This window comes from Protopterus annectens, chromosome 4.part0 (genome assembly GCF_019279795.1).
Source record: "Protopterus annectens isolate FY-2018-M chromosome 4.part0, PAN1.0, whole genome shotgun sequence".
Lineage (NCBI taxonomy): Eukaryota > Metazoa > Chordata > Ceratodontiformes > Protopteridae > Protopterus > Protopterus annectens.
In genome coordinates this window covers 521531293-521555663 of record NC_056733.1, presented here as the reverse complement: position 1 = coordinate 521555663, position 24371 = coordinate 521531293, and the positions used below count along the sequence as shown (strand labels likewise).

The 24371-nt window shown below is 39.4% G+C and overlaps 1 protein-coding gene across 1 annotated transcript in view; it reads right to left on the bottom strand.

The window, feature by feature from the left end:
* The window catches only part of LOC122799411 (zinc finger protein 883-like), a 129570-nt gene extending 105483 nt beyond the window's left edge, over nucleotides 1-24087 (bottom strand). Inside the window, exons 1-2 of the mRNA XM_044068442.1 lie at nucleotides 23901-24087; nucleotides 649-775 (exon numbers count right to left, since the gene is read on the bottom strand). Coding sequence (XP_043924377.1) covers nucleotides 649-775; nucleotides 23901-23912 — 139 coding nt within the window. The 5' untranslated portion in view covers nucleotides 23913-24087. The remainder of the gene's footprint in view (nucleotides 1-648; nucleotides 776-23900) is intronic.
* Nucleotides 24088-24371: the final 284 nt, after the last annotated feature.

Genomic DNA, 24371 nt, shown 5'->3' with positions numbered 1-24371 from the left:
GGGACAGATTCATAACCCAGAGGCTCCCTTCACTCTGGAATAAAATCCCAGTCCAGGTTAGGCAGAGTCTCTCTTTGACTCTCTTCAAGAGTAATCTTGATGAGTGGATGGGAGATCGTAGGTTTACCCCGGGTATCACTTCTGTGTCACTGTTAGACAGAGGCACAGTATACTAACCTCGAAAAAGGGCATAGCAAAATTCATTTAAATTGGCGGCTCTATTCAGTCCAGAGACTCCTATGCTGTGAACAGAATCCCCCCCCCATGTGTGAGAGCACCTTCAACCTAAGGGGTGGTGAAAGCCACACAACTCTGGCTAGGCTTATAAATGCCCTAGGGCAGATAGCCTAGTATGAACCTATTAACCTATGAACCTTCTTTCTGTATGTAAAGATGCTAAAGGGCATGTTACATCACCAATGAAACAGATACATGATGGTCATCATTCTGAGTTTCTTACAAACCTGATGTGCTTCTCTGCATACTATGCACTCCTTGTACATATTCTGCTATACAGCGTCTCCTCCCTGATGTGTTCTCAAACCATTACCTCCCTTTGACTCTTTGGGACCATCCTCCTTACCTACTGACAACATTTGGCCATAGGTCTGCAACATCACCTGCTGCGGTTGCGATCTTTCTTCTTACCTAGTGAAACCATGTGCTCATAATTCTGTACCATCACCTCACGATGTAGCCATTTCTCCCCTTTGCTCAACAACTTCCACTCTTCGCTTGAAAAGTCAACTGCAACATCTTCAAAGGTTTCTGGAATCTGAAAAATGAGACACTTTTTAATTTATTTTGTTCTACGGCTTTAAAGAAACTTTTCAAAACAAAGCTGCACTGACAGCATTTGTTACTTACAGACATCAACTCTTTGCCATTTTTATGGCTATTAAATACATTTCTTCTGCACCCTAGCACAAGGAAACAGTCTATTTCAGAAAGTTCTGATATGTCCTTCACATTGCAGTGTATGTTCTTAATACAGCTCAGTTACTAGCAATAATGAACCTAACTCCCTAACACTGTGGCAATGGAGCAACAGAAACCATTCCCACCTCCACGTAGTAATCAGTCACTGCCAATAAAACTTTTCCCCATATACCTTACTAAATAAGAAATAGTGTATAGGCTCATAGGTGTGTACTAGGCTAATGGCCTTGGAGCCTTTACAAGACTAGCCCATAGGATTACCCTGGCATCGTGCACTAGTTCCTAGTGCCTCTGTCGAGTAGAGCCACTGGAGTGATCCCAGGGTGAATTTTCTTTTTCCAATCTACTCATCAAGATTTCTCTTGAAGATGGCCAGTGAGGTGCTCTGCTATACTAAACACTGAAAGTGTGATAAGAGACCTTGGGACACAGGTGGACAGTAGTCCCTCCTTTGACAGTCACATCGCCACAGTAGTCAGAAAATCCTCCTACGTGGCACACCTCATCACAAAAGGTTTCTCATCCAGAAAAAAAGAGGTCATTGTTCCCCTCTACTCATCACTCATTAGACCCATTATAGAGTACAACGCCCCTTTTGGTATGTACCTCACAAGACATCTACAACAACTGGAAAGGCCGCAGAAATACCTCACAAAGAGGATTATCGGCCTCAAACAGATGCCCTACGCAGACAGTCTCAAAAAACTCCAGCTTTACTCAGTCACATATCGCCTACTCAGAGGTGATCTCTGCCTAACATACAAAGCTATGTCAAACCCAGAGCTGTTGGACATGCTCCACTTAAAGAAATCCCAATCCCTCCGAGCTACATGCTCTAGGGACCTAAAACTTGTCACCACAATAAACAGGACATGCCGGAGGGATAGATTCCTGTCCCAGAGACTTCCTATACTCTGGAATAAACTACCTATCTATATCAAACAAAGCTCCTCATTAGCACTCTTCAAGAAAAATCTTGATGATTGGATGGGAAATGGATCACCTCTGTGGCTCTGCTCGACAGTGGCACAGGAAAATAATTTTCTTGGGTGGCAAAAGCCAGGGTACCTTTTTGGCTGGGCTTGTATAGGCCCCAGGGCCGATAGCCTAGTACCTACCTATCAACCTATGAACCAATGGCTATGCACCCCTCCTCACAGTTTACGGTTGATGAGTCACATGGCCAGGCTGCAGTTGTAAGCCATATAAATAGCAGGAAGGAGCTTGCAACCAACAATTAGGAACAGATTTTAAATGTTTTTCATATACTTAGAAAACTGCTAAAATAAAAATCTTAGCATTGGCAAGCATTTTCTGAAGGATCCAAAGTCTGAAACTCATACCTGTCATTATTTAATGATTTCAGTCCACAGCAATTTGCCAGAATGCCACACATTTCACAAGGAATGGACAAAAATATCTCTCAACTTCTTTGCTCAAGAATTCTATACAAAGCCAAAAATAGCTCCATTTACCTACTGTGTGAGTTTGAAAAAGCCACGCAACCAGATGGTGCTTCTGGAACTTGTTATTTTTAGAGAAAGAATAATTATGACAAATGTATTATTGACTAATTGTTATACCAACCTACCTGAATTTCCTGCAGCCTGGACTAACTGTAGGAGGAAATTCCATATGCAGAAGAAATCAGGAGGCAGGGTAAAGTGCAACGCCATATGTAGAACTTGAGGGAATCCTATATGCAGGAGGAATCAGTGGCAGGGTATCTACAAATCTATAGACAGGACTCAAGAAAGTGTCTCAGTCCCTGTACTATGCTGTATCTCGAACTGCTAAAGCTCCTGTTCTTGTGCTTTCTGACCTACTACTACAAAATCTCTGCAGAAGTACTTCTGCATCTTGCACTGCTAAGTCCTGTTCCCATGCTATGTCAAGACAAATCTGGCACTCTACAAAAGTGCTTCCATACATCTGATGCAAGTGTCAACGAATCCCTAGGCTGATGGTGATGCAGGAAGGTGAGCATTTTTTTTTTAATTTTAAAGACCTAGAGAGTAATCTCCTGTTCCTGTGTAATATTGAAATAAATCTATAGTGCTGCAGAAGCACTTCTAGAGGTCAGTGGGAGCAAATCTGGGCTGATGGTGATGCAGAAAGGTGGGAGTTTTTTTTTTTTTTAAGACCAGTCCAAGCCCCATCAGCCAACATCAGGCCTTAGGCAGCAGTCTAGTTTGCCTTGTGCTGGATCTGGCCCTTGGGTAGAATGCCTCCGATGACTTGTTCTTTTTTCTTAGCTTGTTTGATGACCAGTAAATATTCCTTCTTTGCCTCATCCTTCTTTTCTATCTCCCACTTTTTCTCCACTCCTTCTTCCTTTTGATGAATTCCTAGACTTCTGCATTCCACTACCAGCTTTCCTTAGGGACCTTGCTTCGATACCTGGCTCAGCTACATATCTGTTCTATAGTCTTTACACATGCTGTTTTAAGGAGCTGCTACTCTTCTTCATCAATTCCACCTATTTGCTCTTCTTCCTGGGGTGTCAGAGTGCCAAGTTAATTCCTTAATCTCATCCTTTTATCTCCAGTCAACTTCCAGGTCAACCTACTCTCTGATGACCTTAGAACCTTCTCTGATCACAGCTTGCAGATGATTCTGCCAACCAGTAGTTTATGCTGTGGGCCAACTGTTTCACTGGGGGATGACTTTGCAATCACTGATTCTACCCAAATGCCCTTTCCTTATTAGGTGGAAGTCTACCTATGTGGAATGAATACACTCTTTTCCTCACTATCACAACCCTGCTGTGGGACACAGGCTGAGATTATTAATACTGCCCTATCCTTACACTGGAGTCTGATTGCCATGAATCTGTCACTAATTCTAATGACATCCCTCATTGTCTTCCGAAGCCTCTTCCTCACCACAATTCCCACATCATTTCTAGTCTGTCCCTCTAGCAAGTGGTAGACACTGGATCCCAAGCCAAGTTGCTTTGCTGCACTGCCCTTTCATCCTGTTTCCTGCATACACAGGATGTTCAGCCTCCTCCTTACCATCAAATGATGCACTACCAAGCTGCATCTTCTCAGTGATTGTAGCAGTCCTTAGTTCATTTTTGACAGGCTGACTTGTTTTATCTCCAGATGTAGCTCAACACAGCTATCCCAGGTAACTCAAGCTGGGCAACTGGGCAATGGCCGGTCAGTAGTTCATTGATCCTGGGCTTCTGGGCTTTATGGAAGGCACACACTGGCCTAAAGGGGCATAGCACCCCTTCCATAGTTAGCATGGTCCTGGCATAGACTGGAGTAAGCCAGGTCCTCAGCCCACTTATCATCAGTAAATACCCATGCCCATTTTTTGGCAATATTTGTTAACATGACCGAATCACCTAGAGACAATTTTTACACTACTGAGTGGCTAGCCCTGACATGGTATGCAGTCACTGATCTATGTTTGTTTAGCTAGTAGGTATTGTGCACCACAGTTGATGCCCAAAGTGGTTGGTCTAAGCAACATTCCCCTATAGGGCACAAAAGTCTGTGCTGTCGCCTACAGTTCTTGGGTGAGTTGGAGATGGAAACACTCTGCATGTTTTTGGGAGGAATCCCAGAGACACAAGGAGAACCTACAGACTCCATACAGGAGTGTATAATATTCAGAATCCTGCTGATATAGTCTTTCTTCTCTAACTTACAGGTTGGGAATCTCCAAGTGTTTGCTTGGTCTGGGTTTGCCCTTTAGTGCATCTTTTACCTAACGATAGATGTGGCTGGAAAACATTATCAGCATCACTTCCCCTCTCCTTAATTGGTCCGCATATTCCTTTAGAATATATCCCCTGACCACTCTCTACCATGTTTTAAATCTACATGAGTAAAAGGTAAACCCCTTACCTTCCATTATCCCCTCCTTTAGCTTCCATACATCCATCAGCCCTATTTTCATTAGGAGCCCTTTTGTTTGTCTCTCAGCCTTCATTATTTTCCACCGGGTGCCATTACTTTGTACATCTTCCTTAGAATACACCTGATTCCTGTCTACAGTGACACAGAGGAATCCCTTATAAAACCTAAATACATCTACTATAATCACTCTAACTTCTTTGAAGCAGACATTTCGTGGTAGGTATAATGCCACTACAGCTCACATCTGCCCATACGACTAGACCTTTATGCCCACATACCTACCCTTATTGTCCTCCAGCTTTCTCCATATCTTGGATATATGGAAGCCCTCTAGCTGTCAGTAACATTGTTCCTCACCTCCTTGCTCCTATATACACCTATCAGAGACTACCTATGCTGTGGAATAAAATCCCGGTCCATGTGAGGCAGAGCACCTGCTGGCTGGCTTCAAGAGAGATCTTGACTTGACTGGGGATGGGAGATCGGATACCCCCCAGGAATCATCTCTGTGTGTGTGCTGGACAGAGGGCACAAAAACAATGGGTAATTTTTTTTTTTTATTATAATGGTTGGCGTAAGAACTGAAACTTTGGCTATAAAAATGCCTTAGGAGGGCAGATAGTAGTAACCTATATAGCTTGCAAATAAAATCCTCTTTTTTCCATTTTAGTATGTTCATCATGTGTTAAGTGTGTTTCAGTTAACACTACTATGTCTACCTTTCTTCTTTGTACTCCCAATATTGTCTCTCTTTCTCTGTCACTCTGTCTCTTTTGATTGAAACTGTTAACCAATTCATGCTCCATCTTATAAAATAGTTATAGCCTGGATGTAATACTCCTCACTCTTTCCTTCTTGAAATTTCCCAGAGACTCTCCATTTTTGTTTATCTTTGTTCATCCATATATTTGCTTATCAATTGTCCATTCATTTTTACCACTTTTTACAGACAAATCAAAATTTTTAAACTTTTTAAACCCCTAAAATTAAAAAAAATGTGTTCTCCCAAGGCATGCAAATTATTTCCCCAAAACATGCCCTGCAGGCACAACCTATGCTTGCCTACATACAAGGCTGTGCTGGCTTTCATCATTCAGGTTGTGTTTCTACCCCCCCACCCCACCCCCAGTCCTACTCTGCTTTATCTTCCTCTGCTTTGTTCTCTCTTGTGTTTTCTCTTTTCCCTCTGAACCAGAACTTTAAACTCTTGTTAACTTTCTTTAAATACTTTAGTATACACTCTCATTTGTGCTACAAACAGGAAACTTAGTAAAACACATATGATACATATGGTCAGCAAAGACATTGTATGCTCTACGTGCAATTGCTTTTCTTTTAACTATCTCATACACTGCACCACACAGTTTTAATATAGTTACTGACCTATTTACCTGTTGCTCTCCTTTGAGCAGTTAAAAGGACTTCTTTGGCTTGGCTGCTCTGTGTTCCTGTTCACCTTCTACAATGTTGCTGGGCTATTTCTGATCTTTCCTTAAGGTAATGTCTTTGAAAGGGTAGAAAACCTCTTCCCTGCATACTAGATGTCCCTTCATGATCGGCTTGGCATTGTACTGATTCCCATTCTTGCATGGAGCTCTGCACTGTAACATGTGTAACCACCTGTAAAGGTCCCGTTTCCTCCACCCACCTCAGTGGCTCTCTTGGTTCATCAGTTGTTTTACAGATAAATCAATCTGGCCCCACTTTCCTTGCACTTTGCCATTTTAGGGATAGGTAAAAATGCTGCTTACCTCTTTCTTGTCTCCATAGAATAATCCTGGTCATTGAAAACAAAGCAGACCCATATATCCATTTAGCCCCTAATTTCCATAGCAGTTATAGTAGCATTTCCTTCATTTTATAGGTTTCAAATCTCACAGTTGTTTTTCTTTTTGAGAAGCATTTGCTACCATGTTGCTACTGTGTCCTCAGGGCTTTTTAATATGTGGCTCTAGTATCCGTATCCACTTTGCAAACTGCATGATATAAGACAGCTTACAGTCTCTGCCCTCTGCTCATTCCGGCACACCCTCTCAAGTGTATATTTTTGCCTTGCCCTATTTTGGTAGTCTTGCAGGATCTCCTCTACCAAATCCAGTCTTGCTTCTGGCTTCTGTTGCTTCTACCCATAGCTGCAATTGTTCTGCCTCTTGAATGTTTTTATCATGCCTGTATGGCTGCTTAGGATACTTGCGGTTTTCTAAATTCTTGCTCATGTTTCCACCATAAACATCTCTATGGTGGCATTCATTTTTTTTAATTTTCCAAACACATCTTTCAAAGTAACCTGTTGAGCATTTTCCTTGTCCTACATGCTGATTGCGCACTCCAGTTGTAGCATGGGACTCTCTAATTTTGTTGGGAGACTGGCTCATTTTTTTTTGTTTGCTGCATTTCTCTTATCTCTTTCTCTTATCTTTTTTGACAGCATATAGGTGAGTTTCACAATCCAGCAACTATCAAGACTTAAACCCTAAAACGGTTCCCAGGTCTAAATGCAATGTTTTTTCATTCACTATTGCAGACCGTCAAGGAGAATTCTACTTTAAAGTAGTCCCCCCATCCCATTTTATTTATTCTCTAAACTCAATCCCAACCTTTGTTTGACATACCATTGTATATAACTTTAAATAAATAGGCACAACATTTTCTAAATATATTTTTGCCAAAGTTAATTCTTCAGAAATGGCATTCTCCTCTTTACAGGTTCAAGATGATTGGTTTGTATCTGGCTGGTTGATATTCATCTCTGCTTTTATTGAAAGTACTCTAAGATAATACTTGCTTTTGTTTACTGTCTCACTACTGAATGATTTGGTGGCCTTAACAAATTATTGCAAATTTTCTTCTTCCCACAGTATACAATGTTGTTATTAATTGCTTAGTACATTTGCATTGTGCCTTTAACCCAAAAAAAAAATCAGTCATATTCCCTCTGAATACTCTAGGACATAAAGAATTCTATTTCCCCAAAACTGAAATAAAAGTCAATTATAATCTTAAATATCTGGGTATCATGTTCACTCACCCCCAATCTGAAATGACTAAAAACAACTTGCTCAAAACCTGGACTACTATCACTGAGGACACTAAGAGATGGTTAAATCTCAGTCTATCTCTACTATCTAAGACATCTATAGTTAAAATGAATATTCTTCCAAGACTATTGTTTCATTTTAGTGTTATTAATCAATATATACCCAAAAATTTCTTCTCCAAACTTGAAAGACTACTAGGCAGATTTATTTGGCATCCAAAAAATACAAGAATAAAATATTCCAGATTAACTTTACCCAAACAAAAAGGGGGGCTAGGTCTACCTGAATTCCAAACATACTATAACATTATAAGTGCTAGTCGAATTATACAAATAGCAAATTTTGAACCATTCAACAAAGCATGGTATCCACTATAGATTAAAATATATTACAATCATCTAATCTCATGTAATTTAAATCCTAAAGCAGTACCCTTTTAGAATTCTAAGACATTAAAGTATTTTAAGGTCCACCCCATACTCATAAGAAACACACTAATATTTCAAAAGCTGGTATCCTCCCTAAATCTTAAAGATACTTTGGTACTGGGACAACCAATACACCTTAACCCTAATATAATATAACCGCGACGGTTATCCCACTCCACAAAGGGGGAGCACGACGGACCCTGGGAACTACCGCCCCATTAGCCTGATGAGCCTGGTCTGCAAGGCCATGGAACGTATCATTATGGAACTCATAAACAAAGACATTGGTAATCTCCAAACTCTGGACCCTACCCAGTTTGGGTTTGTAAAAGGCAGATCATGTCTCCTAAACCTGACTGACTTCTTTGAAGCAGTCACCAAAGCCATAGATGAGGGTAAGGTGGTTCACACAGCTTATCTACATCTCGCCAAGGCTTTCAACACCATCCCCCACTCTGGAATTATAGACAAGCTCACTAAACTAGGTATGAATCCCTATGTCACAAGATGGGTTGCCAACTGGCTCATGGACAGAGCCCACACTGTGAAAGTAGCAGACTCCAAATCCGACTTCAGACCAGTGACAAGTGGAGTACCACAGGGTTCAGTCCTGGGTCTTCTCCTGTTTGGTATCTACTTCTCTGAAGTACATGCTAACACAGAAGGTCTTTGGCTAACAAAGTTTGCAGATGACTGCAAACTAGGAGCCATAATCGAAACTCCTAATGATGTGAACATACTACAAAAGTCCTCACTGAGACAGATGCCTGGTGTCAAAGCCATGTCTTGAAGCTCAATGCCAAAAAGTGTATTGTCATCTCCTTTGGTAAAAACACTGTACCCATGAACTACTACATAAGTGGTAGTCTACTTAACGCCGAAAGTATTATAAGAGATCATGGGACACAGGTGGACAGTAGTCTCTCCTTTGATAATCACATTGCCACAGTGGTTAGGAAATCCTTCGAAGTGGCTCACCTCATCACAAAAGGTTTCTCATCCAGAAAAAAAGAGGTCATTGTTCCCCTCTACTCATCACTCATTAGACCCATTATAGAGTACAATGCCCCTTTTGGTATGTACCTCACAAGACATCTACAAGAACTGGAAAGGCCACAGAAATACCTCACAAAGAGGATTACTGGCCTCAAACAGATGCCCTACGCAGACCGTCTCAAAAAACTCCAGCTTTACTCCATCACATATCGCCTACTCAGAGGCAATCTCTGCCTAACATACAAAGCTATGTCAAACCCAGAGCTGTTGGACATGCTCCACTTAAATAAATCCCAATCCCTCCGAGCTACATGCTCTAGGGACCTAAACTTTGTCACCACAATAAACAGAAAATGCTGGAGGGATAGAGTCCTGTCCCACAGACTTCCCATACTCTGGAACAGACTACCTATCTAGGTCACAGCTCTTTCATTAACACTCTTCAAGAAAAATCTTGATGATTGGATGGGAAATAGAAAATTCACCCCAGGGATCACTTCTGTGGCTCTGCTCGACAGGGGCACAGGACAATAATTTTCTTGGGTGGCCAGGGTACCTTTTTGGCCAGGCTTATATATGCCCTAGGGCTACTAGCCTAGTACCTACCTATGAACCTATATTAAACTAAATAATACTATGATAAACCTGACTCAGTACCCCAAAATCAAAAACATCAACATACGTGACATCTATCAGGTCAAAAGCCTTTCAACTGAAAATATTAGGCAAAGATATGAAGTAAATAAAAGTTATAACAGCATACTCAACCAATTAACATACCTGATTAACACAATTACTATGAATGTTAAAATAGATAGCCAAGACATGCAGCTATATCAACAAATTATTAACCTGTTACTTATGAGATCTAAAATGTTGTCAAATACCTATAGATTAATAACAAAAATTAAATATCAAGATGCAGTTCTATATTCAAAATTTTGGGAAGAGAAAAATAAGATCACTGTTGAACAAAACTCTGCTGCAATTGAGCTTACTTTGAAACTAGCCTCCCCTCAAAAAACTAATTTACACCCAAATTATGATTAATAACAATGCTTATCACACACCACTTTTTCTAAGCAAAATTAATCCCGCACACTCTCCTTATTACATCATATACCATTGCAGACACTCTTCATATTTTTTGTAGCTGCAAGAATGCTTACAAATTATGGTGTTCGTTGTGCCAAGTTAGAAAAAAAGGGATACACTAAATCTACCCTGTCATGGGAAATGGCAATTTTACATGTATTCCCTACCAATTTTTCCTATGAAAATAAACACATCATAGTCACACAGTGTGCAATGATGAAATCATACATAGCCCAAAACTGGTTAGATAGAAATAAAATCACATGGGAAGAATTTAAAGGAATGGCTATAAAATATTTATTAGCCAGTAAACTAATTACAAGAAGCAAAAAAAAAAATCCTATTATCAGAAACATTGGAGAACGGTTGTAGAAATAGGTCAAAACTGATTTATGAACAAGGGACTACAGCATCAGTATTATTCTATGTAAATAAGGGAAACTAAAGGTATTTAATATTGTAAAATGTTTACCACAACAACAATGGGTAGGTCATGGTAATACATATAAGATGAACATTCAAGGTGACATCAATGTATATAGTGTATATAGTCAGTGCAAGATATAACGTAAGTTAGGTAGGCTAGAAATGTCTTGATGCAAGTGGTTTAATGTCAGATTTCAATGTGTTGTACGTTATCTCTGTGTAGTTTTCTGTATTATAGCTCAATATGAACAACTTGATTGTTAGTTAATTTTACATATTGTTAGTTTACCACTGATGGTTCATGTTATATATACTTTATTAGGATTACTGCAACTTGATATTACTAGTACCTGTTCTTATATTTTTCTGTGATATTCTTTTCTTGTATTAAAATAAGAAGAAAAAATGCAATAAAAATATATTTGAAAAAAAAATAAGACTGAAGTTATTTTCTTACTCACTGTAGATCAGAGTGTAAATCTTTAAGAAGCATGCAAAGCTGTATGTGCACGTACATAACCTGCACATGTGCACAACCTTAGTGCCATTTTGAAGGAGCAGCTATGGAGTGAGCATGCATGATCATAGTCATTAATTGTATACAAGTTACTTAACTTACAGTCTACAGTCAGCAATAGTAATGTGTTTGTATATAATAAAGCTGTTTGAACAGAACCCACAAATATTCATTTATTTGTGTCCTAACACAAAAGCGACAAGGTGTTCAGAACCAGGATGAAAGAGAGAAGAATGTTTCCAGCCATGAGATGTAAAGACGACAGCGAAGGTAAAACCAAGAGAAAAGAGCACAAACATAGGCAGAAAGAATCAAAGATAACGAAAAATAAAACAAATTATTTACTCGACGTGAAAGACAATAAACGGGCATTACAAGGGCACAAACTGCATTATCAGGCAAGGGTAAAGTACAAAAAGTTTAACTAAAGAAAATGTTTAAGATAAAAGTATTCAATGAAACAATTAACTGTAAAGCAAAATGGGTATGTTTAAAGCAAAACAAATGTGTTTGAGGCAAAGTTGAGCATGTTTAAAGTAAAACGAGCACAAGAAAAGTAAGATGGGCATAAAAAGGGCTTAAACGAGCAGAACTATTACAACAGGAAAGAAAAGGGCACATTAAGCAAAATAAAGCAAGGCGACAATGTGTTTGGGCAAAGTGTTGTCTTTGGGCATAACTACAACTTCGCATTGTATCAAGGGCGTAACTAAAGTTATTTGAAGTATCTCAGAGTGTGTAAAAGGGCTTACAGTGTGTGCTTATTACTGTGCATGTATTTCGAAGAGTTCATTGTCTGCAAAGTGCAACCATTTCATGCAGTCCAGTCAAAGTATAGTTATTTTGAAAAAGTTCTTGTGTTGGGTGTGTCTGTTCACAAAGTGCTGCCATTACAGAGTGCTTCTTGTACTGTAAAGAGTTACCTAGCAAGGTAATGCCATTTTGGGGACATTTCAGTGTGCTGTATGCAGTTATTCACAAAATATAATTACTTCGAAAGCTATTGAGTTTTGGGCAACAGGTGTTTGATTTATTTGCATTGTGCAGTTGCTTGATATGTTTCTTACACCAAGAGGTGTTTTCTTGCAAAAGACAACATTACAAGAGTATTACAGTGCTCGTAAGTTATTCAGTCGCATTGTAAAGTTCTCAAATGCTTCTTAAAGTGACGACTTTAACAAGTGATAGTAAGTGACTTTAGCATTTCTGCCTTTACCAATAAGATTCACAAGTCATGATGAATTACTTTAGCATTTCTGCCTTTATAGATAATATTTCAAAAGCATCGAGAAGTTATTTTGCAAAGTTCAGTAACTATTGAAAAGCTAGAGAAGTTTATTTTGCAAAGTCCAGTCATTCAAAAGTACTACAAGTTCATTCATTCACATAATTCTGACCAATCAGAATATAAATTCAGAGCACGAAGGCACTGGACAAGTTCTGTTTATGCCAGAAACTTCTGCATATTTGTATGTGTGTATATTCATGCTTATTTGCAAAAAACCCATTCGCTGGTATGTGCTAATATGGCAGACGGATTTCAAAAACCCCTACCACTTGTGTTTGATCAGAATGTTGCAGAGAACTGGAGAATATTTGAGCAAGAGTACAATATTTTCATACAAGCAGCTTATGCAGATAGAGATGCATGCACCAGGGTATTCATTTTGATTTGTGTATGCACCAGCAGTATATGAAGGAAACGGTGCAGACCGCCATATTGTTGTACAAGCTGAATCAAGGGAAGATCCCAAGTGTTTGAAGCGTAAGTTTAGAGAGATGTGCAACTCCCAGACGAATGTTATGTTAGGGAGGCATTTGTTTTACACAAGAGATCAGAAACCAGGGGAAACATTTGCAGCTTATATAACTGACTTGAGATACAGAGCTAAGACATATCGGTTTGGTGATCTAAAAGATGAGCTGATAAAGGACAGGCTTGTATGTGGTATTAACAGGGCTGCTGTGAGAAAAATGTTACTTCGTGACAGTGATTTAACACTGAGCAAAGCCATAAAGGTTTGTCAAAACCATGAGGTAACAAAAAACATAAAAGTATGCTTGCGAGTGACAAAAGCATGGATTCAGTTGGCTCCAGAGCACATGTAGATAGTATGCAACACTTGACAAACAAGAACAGGCCTAAGCACATGGCAGCTATAGGATTTCCAAAGAAGCCACATATTTTCTAGAAAGTTCCAGAAAAAGTGAAAGCTCCAGCGCCAGCTCAGTGTAACACAAACGTGAATCAGCATAACTCAAATCTAGCTTTATTGTTAACTGTCGCAATTGTGGCGCGAATCATGAGTCTAAAAGAGAGAAGTGCTTAGCATTTGCTCAGCAATGTTGCAAATGTAAAAAATGGAACCATTTCCAAACATTTTGTAAATCAAGTAAGTCTCATGCAGTTGTAAAGAAAGGTCGCACAAACAAGCATGTTGATCAAGTAGAGCCAAAACAATCAGCTTTCTATGTAGATGGTGTATCAGTGCTTGTTGAAAGAGTTGATGCAGTAAACTTATTGACAAGAAGTGAAGTGTTTTGTACAGTCTGGATTAATGGAAAATCCAATGAGCTCAAAGTAGACACTGGGTCAAAGTGTAATGTTATATTAGCGGACACAGTTGCAAAAAGTAAGAACTAACGAACAACTCAATATAACCAGTAGTGCGAGGCTTGTTACATATGGAGGTGAAGAAATTCAAAGTGAAGGTTCAGTGATACTTTCATGTTATTTGGCCGAGAACTGTTACAACTTGTTATTCTATGTAGTCTGAAGGCCAGTGCAATCTTCATTGGGTCTCAAAGATAGTTTAAGAATGAATCTGCTTTCTTTTGCTAAAGAAGTTCATCATGTAAGTGCAGTTCCGAGTTCCAATTTCTCCTAAGCCATTTTCTCAGAGTATGCTGATGTTTTTGATGATAAATTGGGAAAGCTTCCAGTTGTATATTCCATAAAGTTAGACCCAGAGATCACTCCAGTAGTCAGACCAGCAAGAAGAGTTCTGATAGCTCTGTAAAACAAAGTAAAAGCTCAGTTGGATAAAATGGTGCAGCAAGTTGTGATTTGTCCAATCACAGAACCAAATGAATGGGTATTGTCCATGGTAGCCACTCACAAGAAAGGCTCAGATAAAATCTGAATATGCACTGACCCAAGAGATTTGAGCAAAGCATTAAAAAGACTGTATCATCCAATGTGCACAGTTGAAGAAGTTGTAGCTCTAATACTGCATGCCACTGTATTTTCTGTTTTGGATGTGAAGAGTTCATTTTGGCAAGTGATGCCGGATAGCAAATCCTCATTTATAACTACTTTTGGTACTCCGTTTGGCAGATACAGATTCCTAAGGATGTTGTTTGGAATAAATTCTACAAGTGAAGTTTTTCAGCATGCAATGGAACAAATTTTTTTCAGGTTATCCTTGTGCCATAATAGCAGATGATCTGTTAGTTGGAGGCAATGGTGAAGCAGAGCATGACAGAAACCTCAAGAAAGTTCTAGACAGAGCACGTGAAGTAAACTTAAAGCTCAATCCTCTGAAGTGCAAATTCAGACTTCCAGAAGTTATGCACATAGGACATTTGTTTATAAGTACAGGCTTGAGACCAGACCCGACCAAGCAAACAGCTATTCTAGAGATGTCAGTGCCAGACAGTGTACAAAGTTTACAGTGTTTTCTGAGCATGGACAACTATTTAGGCAAATTTATACCAGACTTCAGTGAGTTAACAGCATCTTTAAGAGAGCTAACATGCAAAAATGTTTCATGGTCATGGTTGGAACATCATCAGAAGGCATTTGAAAACCTTAAGCAGAAAATTGCCACCCCACCTATGTTAAGATACTATGATGCGACCAAACCAGTTATTTTTTCCTGTGATGCTTCAAAATTTGGCCTAGGCACAACCATACTTCAAGAGGACAGACCAGTAGCCTGTGCATCTACAACACTAACCCAATCTAAGATGCAATATGCTCACACTGAGAAAGAGCTTTTGGCTATAGTATTTGCATGCTCCAAGTTTCATGATTATATTTATAGTCAAGCTATTCAGATTAAAACTGATCATCAACCTCTAGTTACTATTCTAAATAAGCCTATGCATTCTGCTCCAGGGAGACTGCAAATCATTTTGCTCAAAATGCAAAAGTACAATTTCAAAATGATCTACACTAAAGGAAAGTTGCTTTAGCTGGCTGAATACTTTATCCAAATCTCCTAGAAATACAAAAGAACAGCTTGACTGAAAAACTTTTGAGTTTGATGTGATGTCAGTGCGTAGTTTTTCCACCACTATACTTGATGAGTTAAGAGATCACACTCAGACTGATCCAATTTCACAGAAGCTCAATCATTATATTAATGTCGGATGGCTGTCAAAGCAATTTAGTGCATCACCTGAGGTGCAAACATATTTACCTTACAGAAATGAAGTGTTGATGGAAGATGGCATTGTTTTCAAAGGTCCTAAAATTTTGTTCCTGCTTCCTTACAACAAGAGTATATTCAAATTCTACATTGTGGTCACCCAGGATCCACACCCACAAAGAGAAGAGCAAGAGAATTGATATTTTGGCCTACATTATCAAAAGACATTGATAAAGTTCTTTCTTCTCATTCAGTATGCAATAGTACTAGACTGCATTTTCAAAGAGAACTGCTTCAGCTAAAATCCAATTCCTGAACTACCTTGGTCTACTGTAGCAAATGATATATTTGAATGGAACAATAAACACTACTTAGTTTTGGTAGACTCTTACTCAAACATGTTTGTGATTGATCTACTACCAAACTTATCCTCAACTACAGTTATTATTAAGTTGAAATATCATTTCTCAGTTTGTGGTAGTCCACACAATTTTTTTTCTGACAATGGTGCTCAATACACTAGCCAGTTGTTTCAAAAATTTGCAAAAGAATGGAACTTTGTACATATCATTAGTAGTCCTGAACATCCTCAGGCCAATGGTCTAGCTGAACGAGCAGTGCATAGTGCAAAGCAGTTTATCTGAAAGGTCAAAGCCTGACAATACTGATATATTCTTGAATTTACTTCATCTCAAAAACTTACCCTGTGATGATATTCTTGGCTCGCTTGCTGAAAGATTACTTTCCAGGCAAACTAGAACTACGCTACCTATTTCCTCAAGTTTGTTGCAGCCTAAATCCCAGAACAAAAAAAAATCAAGGCTCAATTGTTTAAGAAGCGTAATATCCAGAAATCTAGTTATGACAGATCGAGCAGATTACTTTCCCCATTGAGGAAAGGAAAGACGGTACAAATCCAAACAGCGAAAGGCTTTGATCGAATAGGACAGATTACAGGCATACGTGCAGAGCCAAGATTTAATTAGTAAATTCCAAAAGAGTGGACTATAAGAGTTTGTTTGTTCTGAGCATGTTTTCCAGGTCATCTTGAATTGGAAGGGGCTTAGCTGCATTAGTGAGAAGACTGTGTTGATTGGACCCTGTCTGGTAAAGGGATGTCGGTCTAGGGCTTGGAATAAGCTTCCTCATTGATCTTTTTGAATCTTTTGAAAATTTATTTCAAGTTTTTAGCTTCTGGTATTTAGGCCCTACATTTGAGAAGGTTTCTACTTGTTTGCACGTTGCACAGCATTGCGCACTGTTGCGCAACTGTGCGCTAAAGATGGCTAGTTACATTTAACAGTTTTACCCTTAGATACTACTGTAGCACACTTGTGTAGCCCTCATCCTTAGTGCTTTCCCGATCAAATAAATACTGCTAGTGAGCTGTAACCTATTAATCACCAGCCAAATAAAAATAATAATAAAAATAAAACTCCAGGCAGAAATATCCACCCACTGAGCTCCTCCATGAAAATTCTAAAAGCTATCCCTAGTGACAACAGTCTTCAACTAGCATTATGGACAGTTGGACTACCCCTGTTTCTCCTGCCATCCTTCTGACTTGGGTCTTTTGAGGCAGTGTAGCAAGTGCCTCATGTACACTGACAACCTTCTACTAATAACTCACTTTAGTACAGAGTGCAAGAGATGTATCTACACCAAGAATCTTGAATCCATGCTCTCTTGCACTCAAAACACTAACATGGAAGAGGGTGTCAACTCACCCACCACTACATATACACATAGTACCATTACTCATACCCACAGTATGCATCAAACACAAAAATCTACATATATAGATGTTCTCTCGAAAAACTTACCTAAACACCAGAGAACTCTAAAACACAAGACTGCTACAACTAACACAGTCCCTACAGCACCCACAACACATAGCAACACCAGTATCTCACCCACCAAGCCTGTAAGGAAAAACACTCAAAAAACAAATTTTCTTGTCAATGGTGACTCGATAGTGAGACACACAGATGTCCCACTCACCAGGCTGGACAAGGAGAATGTCATGGTCAGCTACCTGTCCAGTGCCAGGATTTGTCAGATCATGCATGCACTCAGGTCTCTCAGCAACAAGTACCATCATGATTCTGTAATAGTTCATGTTGATGTGAACAACCTGAGATGTACCTCACTGGACTATATGAACAGAGACATGGCTGAGTTCTCTGAGTATGTGTCCCAGGCAGATATGTCCCTAGCCTTGAGCAGCATACTACCCTCACTTAGAATGATACTGCAGTATAAACAAAAATGATTGATTTCAATAATTGGCTTAGTTTTTGGTGTCATTCAAAGGGTTTCTAGTTCCTGTCAGCTTGGGAAGCCTCACTGCTTTGCCAGAGACAGTTTGCACCTGGCACCTCTAGGCTTTTTGTTGCTGGAAAAGGCTCTTGCCTCCCCCACAGTGCCTGTTTTAGGCGAGGTCTTGAAAACAACATTACCAATGTGAAATTAGCAAACCAGAACAAAATAAGGGTCATACTGCTAAATGCTAGGAGCTTAAACCAAAAACTACACTCCCTGGAAGCACTTCTATCACTAAAAGATGTAGATGTCTGTGTAGTCACAGAAATCTAGTTCAAGACCTCAGAGAGTACCCCTGCCTTGCAATGCTACAATGCCTTTCACACTTTTAGACTGCAAAATGAACATGTGAAAACCAAAGGGGGCGGTGTTTCTATTAGATATAAATTCACTTCCTGTCTAGTTAGACAGGACAACTCCATGTTGTTACTCCAAATCAAAGTTATTGTGGGTAAGACTCCCATTCAAGTCACAGACAGTTGTACATCCTCCTCCATGGGTCACGACCCCCATTAAGCCTACTTGACCACAATGGCGACAATCCAAATTTACTGAGCACTCTGGTTATGGGGATTTCAATTATCCCACCATCAACTTGGAAATCTACACTAGTCCCCAACTTGCTAGCACAAAAGTTTCTTGACTTTGCTAATTCAAATGCCCTGGAACTATCTGTTCAGACCCCGAAAAGAGGAACAAAGATTCTAGATCTGGTCCTCAATAACATGTCAAACAGATGCAGTGCCACAACTGTTAGACACTCATTAATTAAATCTGACTACAAAACAGTCACCTTTGAGATGACACTAACAACAGAACTCACAAAGGGTGAAATCAGACTAAGAAACTTCACCAAGGCAAATAATACCCTCCTAGGTCAAGGTATAAATGCAATCCAAGCCACACACCAAGCTGGAAGTGGTAACTACACCGAAGCTTACATTAAAGTCTATAAATTCAGCTATATCAGAAAGAATCAAAGCTAGAGCTCCAAGTAAAAACAAGCTGTCATGGTGGACATCCAACATCAACAAACTTTACAATAAATGCAAAATGTTGCTGTCCAAGAAAACAAAGGCAAGGCCCCAACAATGGAAAAGCACCCTCCTCATCCTCAACAGACAAATAAAACAACTTGTCAAATCCTCTAAGGGCTCCTTTGAGAGAAACTTAGCAAGTACAGCCAAGGATAACCATAAGGTCTTCTACAGCTACGTACATAGCCTAAAAGGTAGGACATAGGCATGTGCAGAACTAGTGACCAATGGTATCACACTCACTGACCCCACAGAGATAGCAAACCTGCTAGTGGATAGGTTTGGTGAAAATTTAACTCCCTTATTCCCTCCTAACTTATTACAAACCTTCTCCAACCCCCACCACCCTACATATCTGAAGAGCAGGTCCTCAAACCCTTGTCCAAGGCAAAAAACATAGCCTCTGTGGGACCAGATGATATCCCAGGCTTTTTGTTCTAAACAGACTAAAACATGAACTAGGATTACCATTGTACCTTTTTCAATCATAGTCTAACCAAAGACTTTGTACCTGTTTAATGGACAACAGTGAGAGTTATTCCCCTCCATAAAGGCGGCCTAGCAACAGACCTGGAGAATTACACACCCATAACCCTGACCAGCCTCATATGTAAGACCATGGAGCATATCATTATGGACCACATAAATAAAGACATAGGTGACATCCAAACCCTGGATCCTACCCAATTTGGCTTCATCAAGAGCAGATCTTGCCTGTTAAAACTGGTGGACTTCTTTGGAAATGTGACCAGGGCAAATCTGTGCACACAGCAAACCTCGACTTGGCAAAGGCTTTCGACACAATCCCACATTCAGGCATTACTGATAAACTTAGCAAACTGAATGTAAAACCCTTCTTTGTAAGATGGGTTGCCAAATGGCTCAAAAAACAGATACACACTCTCAAAGTGGATGACTCCACATCAACCAGCAGACCTGATTTTTTTAATGGCCTAGTGTGAGGAAAATAGGTGCAGCTTCCAATGTCACTGCCAGTCTTAAACCTGTTATGTCCACATTGTAACGTATGGAATGTGAATATAGCTTTTTACTAATGACAAATATGCATTCCCAGTACTGTAGCATACAGGAATACATTCAGTTATCTTAGTATTACTATACCCGAGTGTTACAAAAACAACCTGCTTGGCCACATAAGGTTAAACTGGGAGATAAGCTGCTAAAGTACTGCACGTGCCTCCTTTTGTGTGACAGTAAACGTGACCACATGTGAAATGTTCACTTACATCAGAAATATTTAGAAGTACCTGTGAAATAGGAAGGGTCGTTGCATCCTGAGTTACAGGACAAGTTCAAAACCCATGTGTTGAAAAAGTACAATCTACTTAGCAAGAATCCAGATGAAAACTATGTCATTCAAAATCAGATTTCTAATGGCAATGTCAGCAAACTTCACCACAAAACATCTCTGACATTCCATAAACAATTTGAAAATATACATTAACATATGGAAACTTGGATCCACTATAAGTACTTTAAGAATAATTCCCTAATTTTGTTTGTGTCTTTCAGCTTTTCCTGGTTAGGAGTCGCCACAGCGGAACTCCGGTCCACTAAAGATTGGCAGTAGACTTTTACGTGCTGGCTTGCCGGGCCTAACGCACAACCTTCAACGAAGGAACGCCCATTCACGCATGTCGCCACACAGAAGACGTTTTAACTGAGAATCGAACGGGCAACGTCTAACTGTAAGGCGACAACGCTACTGCAGCACCACCACTATTTTTTTGTAAAAAGGCCTTCCCCACTACAACTCCCCTTACTTATATATGCTAACTCCATGGTTGCCAGTCAGAGTGAAAAGGTGAAAAGAGAAAGCCTTGCACAAATGCAGTCTTGTAGTAGATGCGATAAATGTAAAAACAGCTTTGCATCAGAAACGTAAATTGCAGGCCGGTCTTCGCAGAAGTGGGCATATCCTCAGTGATTGTCATAGTTTCATAGTTTCATAGTATAGTACTAGGCTATCTGCCCTGGGGCATTTGTAAGCCTAGCCATAGTGGGTGTTTTTGCCACCCCATGAAATGGTACAAAAAAAATGTAAAAAATATAATACTGTGCTGTGCTCTAGTCACACAGTGACACAATGAAAATAGAATATATATAGAATTTGTTTTGTGCCCCTGTCTAGCAGTGATGTGACCAGATGTGACGGTAAACTTCCAATCTCCCATCCACCATCAAGATTTTTGATTTCTCTTGAAGAGTGGCAGGGAGGCACTGCCTACTAGGAGGGAAGCCTCTGGGTTATGAATCTATCCCTCCAGCATGTTTTATTCATACTGCGCCGAGGTTTAAGTCTTTAGCTTAGCTGGGTGGTCCTGATGGATTTTGATTTTTGAGCATGTCCATCAGATCCTCCATTGGCATGGCCCCTTATGCGGGTGGGCAGAGATCACCTCGAGGAGGCAGTATGCTACTGAAATACTGAATAGCTAGCTGTCTCCTAAGCAAGCTACCAGAATAAGACCTTGGTTGGAGATGGTGCAGATGGTTGTTTTACTTTTGGTCTCTCTCAGCTGTTTTTGCCGGGGTGTACATTTGAAACAAATGAAGCAAACAACCGCATCATGGGTCGATGAGGGAGGATGATGGGGGACAATGACATCCATTGGGGATGTGAATATTGAAAAAAATGAGGTGTGTGCAAGGTAGAATGTTTTTGTTTTTAAACCCTTGTGGGTGTGGGTGTTGAAGTAAACTTCCCTTTCCATCCCCGGTCTCTCTGCTTACTTTACTTCCACCAAATTTAGGTTGTCTTTGGGAAACTGTTTCATTTCCAAAGGTTTTAGTTTTGATGAGACCATTTTTTTTTAGTCGTTTTCAGTGACCTCGGCACCTAGCTCCTTAGTGTCCGTATTTAAGTGTGGTGTATGGTCTGGTAGAGCCTGGTTGCAGTTTGTCAGCGCTTTACCCTGCTCTATGCAGCTCACTCGATCCTTTACGCGTGCAAATAACATCTGGGAACATCTACTGAAACGGGCAAATCCTGGTAAGGAAAAGATGCATGATTGACAGCCATGCAGATTTCTGTGTGCAATAATTTTTTTTTCTTCATTATTGCAGGGGGAAAGCCCCCCACAAATTAAATATACCATCTACAAGATCGCACTACCTTGAGGAAAAGGGCAAACTACAAATAGACAATGAATATTCATGCTGCTGTCAGTATGAATATTACTTAACTTTCATTGATTACTGTATGGTGGGCAGGACTTGCTACTGCTCATCCTGCGAGCACTTTTCTAATACAAAGCAATAAAAACACTCAGGGACATATAAATTCGGGGAGAAGGGACTGAGGAGATTGTATTCTTGCAATTACCATTCTTGGAATAACAGATTTCTTTAAAACAAACATTGCACCCGAAGTAGGCAGGGAACAGCTAGATTATAAGAAAATAGTGTTAAACAGCTTTAACAAATGCAGCCTAGATGCTGTCTTATTGTATTGGTTTACCAATCAAAAGCGCTTCAAATTTTCCATATTTTTTCAGAGTTTTTTTAAGATATTTTCTTCCACATTATACACTGCTAACCTCTAGGCTCTAAATAATTTATTTATCTGACATTTGTTAACTGGCAATGTCTGACTGAGCTTGCGCCCTTTTTCAGCACAGGCCCAGGGAGAAAAGCTCCACAAAGTATTACATACACCATAAAAATGTTTACAAACAATACAGTATGTATGAGGTAATATAAACATAATATGATGTTCACATTATGTTATTCACTGTCTCCTGAAATTAGGAAGTTAAGAAAATACTGACATTCATACAGATATACACAGTGGTGGGATATGATCCCAATTTGCTGAGGAATTTTGTATTTTTGTGATGCATACATCAGCATCACAGAGTAAAATATACACTCATACATACATACACACACACACACACACACAAAATGTGAGGTATGATCTAGAGACATAGTTCTTATTTGATGTCATATTCTGAATGCCTGTAATACAGACATGCTTACGAAAACTAAATAAAACTATATACTTTTTATTATTTAGCATTTTATATTTTCAAAGTCATTGTCCTGCTTCAGTCTGCCAATATTACATTCTTCAACTCCTCTCAAGATTTTGAAAATATAAAGTATGGTATGGATTGGCTGACTGATGTATTTACTTATTTTGTTTGTTTACTTGGTATAATGATTAAGGTGTTTACCTCACAGATGCAAGGTACAGGGTTTGATTCTCACCTTTAAAAGGGAAATTGGCTAGCCTAGTAATAATTACCTATGCATCTATTTATGTATTAAGATCTCAGTCATGGTCTAGTTTAGTTAAAAAAATGGCAAGTTGCAAAAACAAAGACTAAGCAAATATGATTAATCTTTGGCCTGAATAAATATAAAAACCACATGGTCAAGATACATAACATTGTTACATTCAATAAGACACTAAAACAGACTTTTCAAGTGCAAACCTGTAATGCATTGTAAGCATACAACAGAGTGTGTAGCCAAAGTAAATGCACAAGTCACCTGCATGCAATCAAGAACTAGTAAAAGAAGGAACACCCTAAGCAACAGTTATGCTTTGCGGCTGTACAAGTGTCTATACAATACCAGTTCCTCAGCTGCAGCACTTTGTGATTCTGTGTGTATGTCTAATGGTTTGAGTGCATGCATTCTCAATATCTCTTATTTCCAGCTTCCTGTCTTTTATCCAGTTTCAATCTCTGACACTGACTGCTGTAGTCAGGGATACAACCTGCTGTTGAATTAAATGTTTGGTTAACATCACATACACTGTTTACCCACAGAACACAAATTCTCCTACAGCAGCACTGTGTGTGTGTGCTCACTCTCAGTATGACTTACCTCTAGCTTCATGGTACTAATCCTTTTTCAGACAGAAAAACCTGCTGCTGTGCTCTGGTTCTGCAGCTGTTAGTTATCAAAACATTTTACAAATAACCTTAAGGAAAAGAAATTCCTAGCAACTTCCTACAACCTCAACACTGAAACAGCTTTTGTAACATGATGTACTTACTCTTCCTGTCCAACACTGAAATTCATCCCTATCGCTATGTAACTCTTCTTATTAATATTCACAGCAGGCAACTGCAAAGGAGGAGCAGGGTTGGATCCTTCTGAATAATTAACGAGGAAGGTTGCCAGCTGTATGCAGTTATCACTTCACAATGCTGTGAAAGACTCCATGCTTTACTGTCTGTTGTATGCAATAAAGAAAGATCTGTTTAATGTACTTCTGAGCTGCTATGATTTAACCATACTATGTTTTTTTGTTTCAGACTTGGCTTTGTTTGACCTTAACTGACCTCAGTAAAG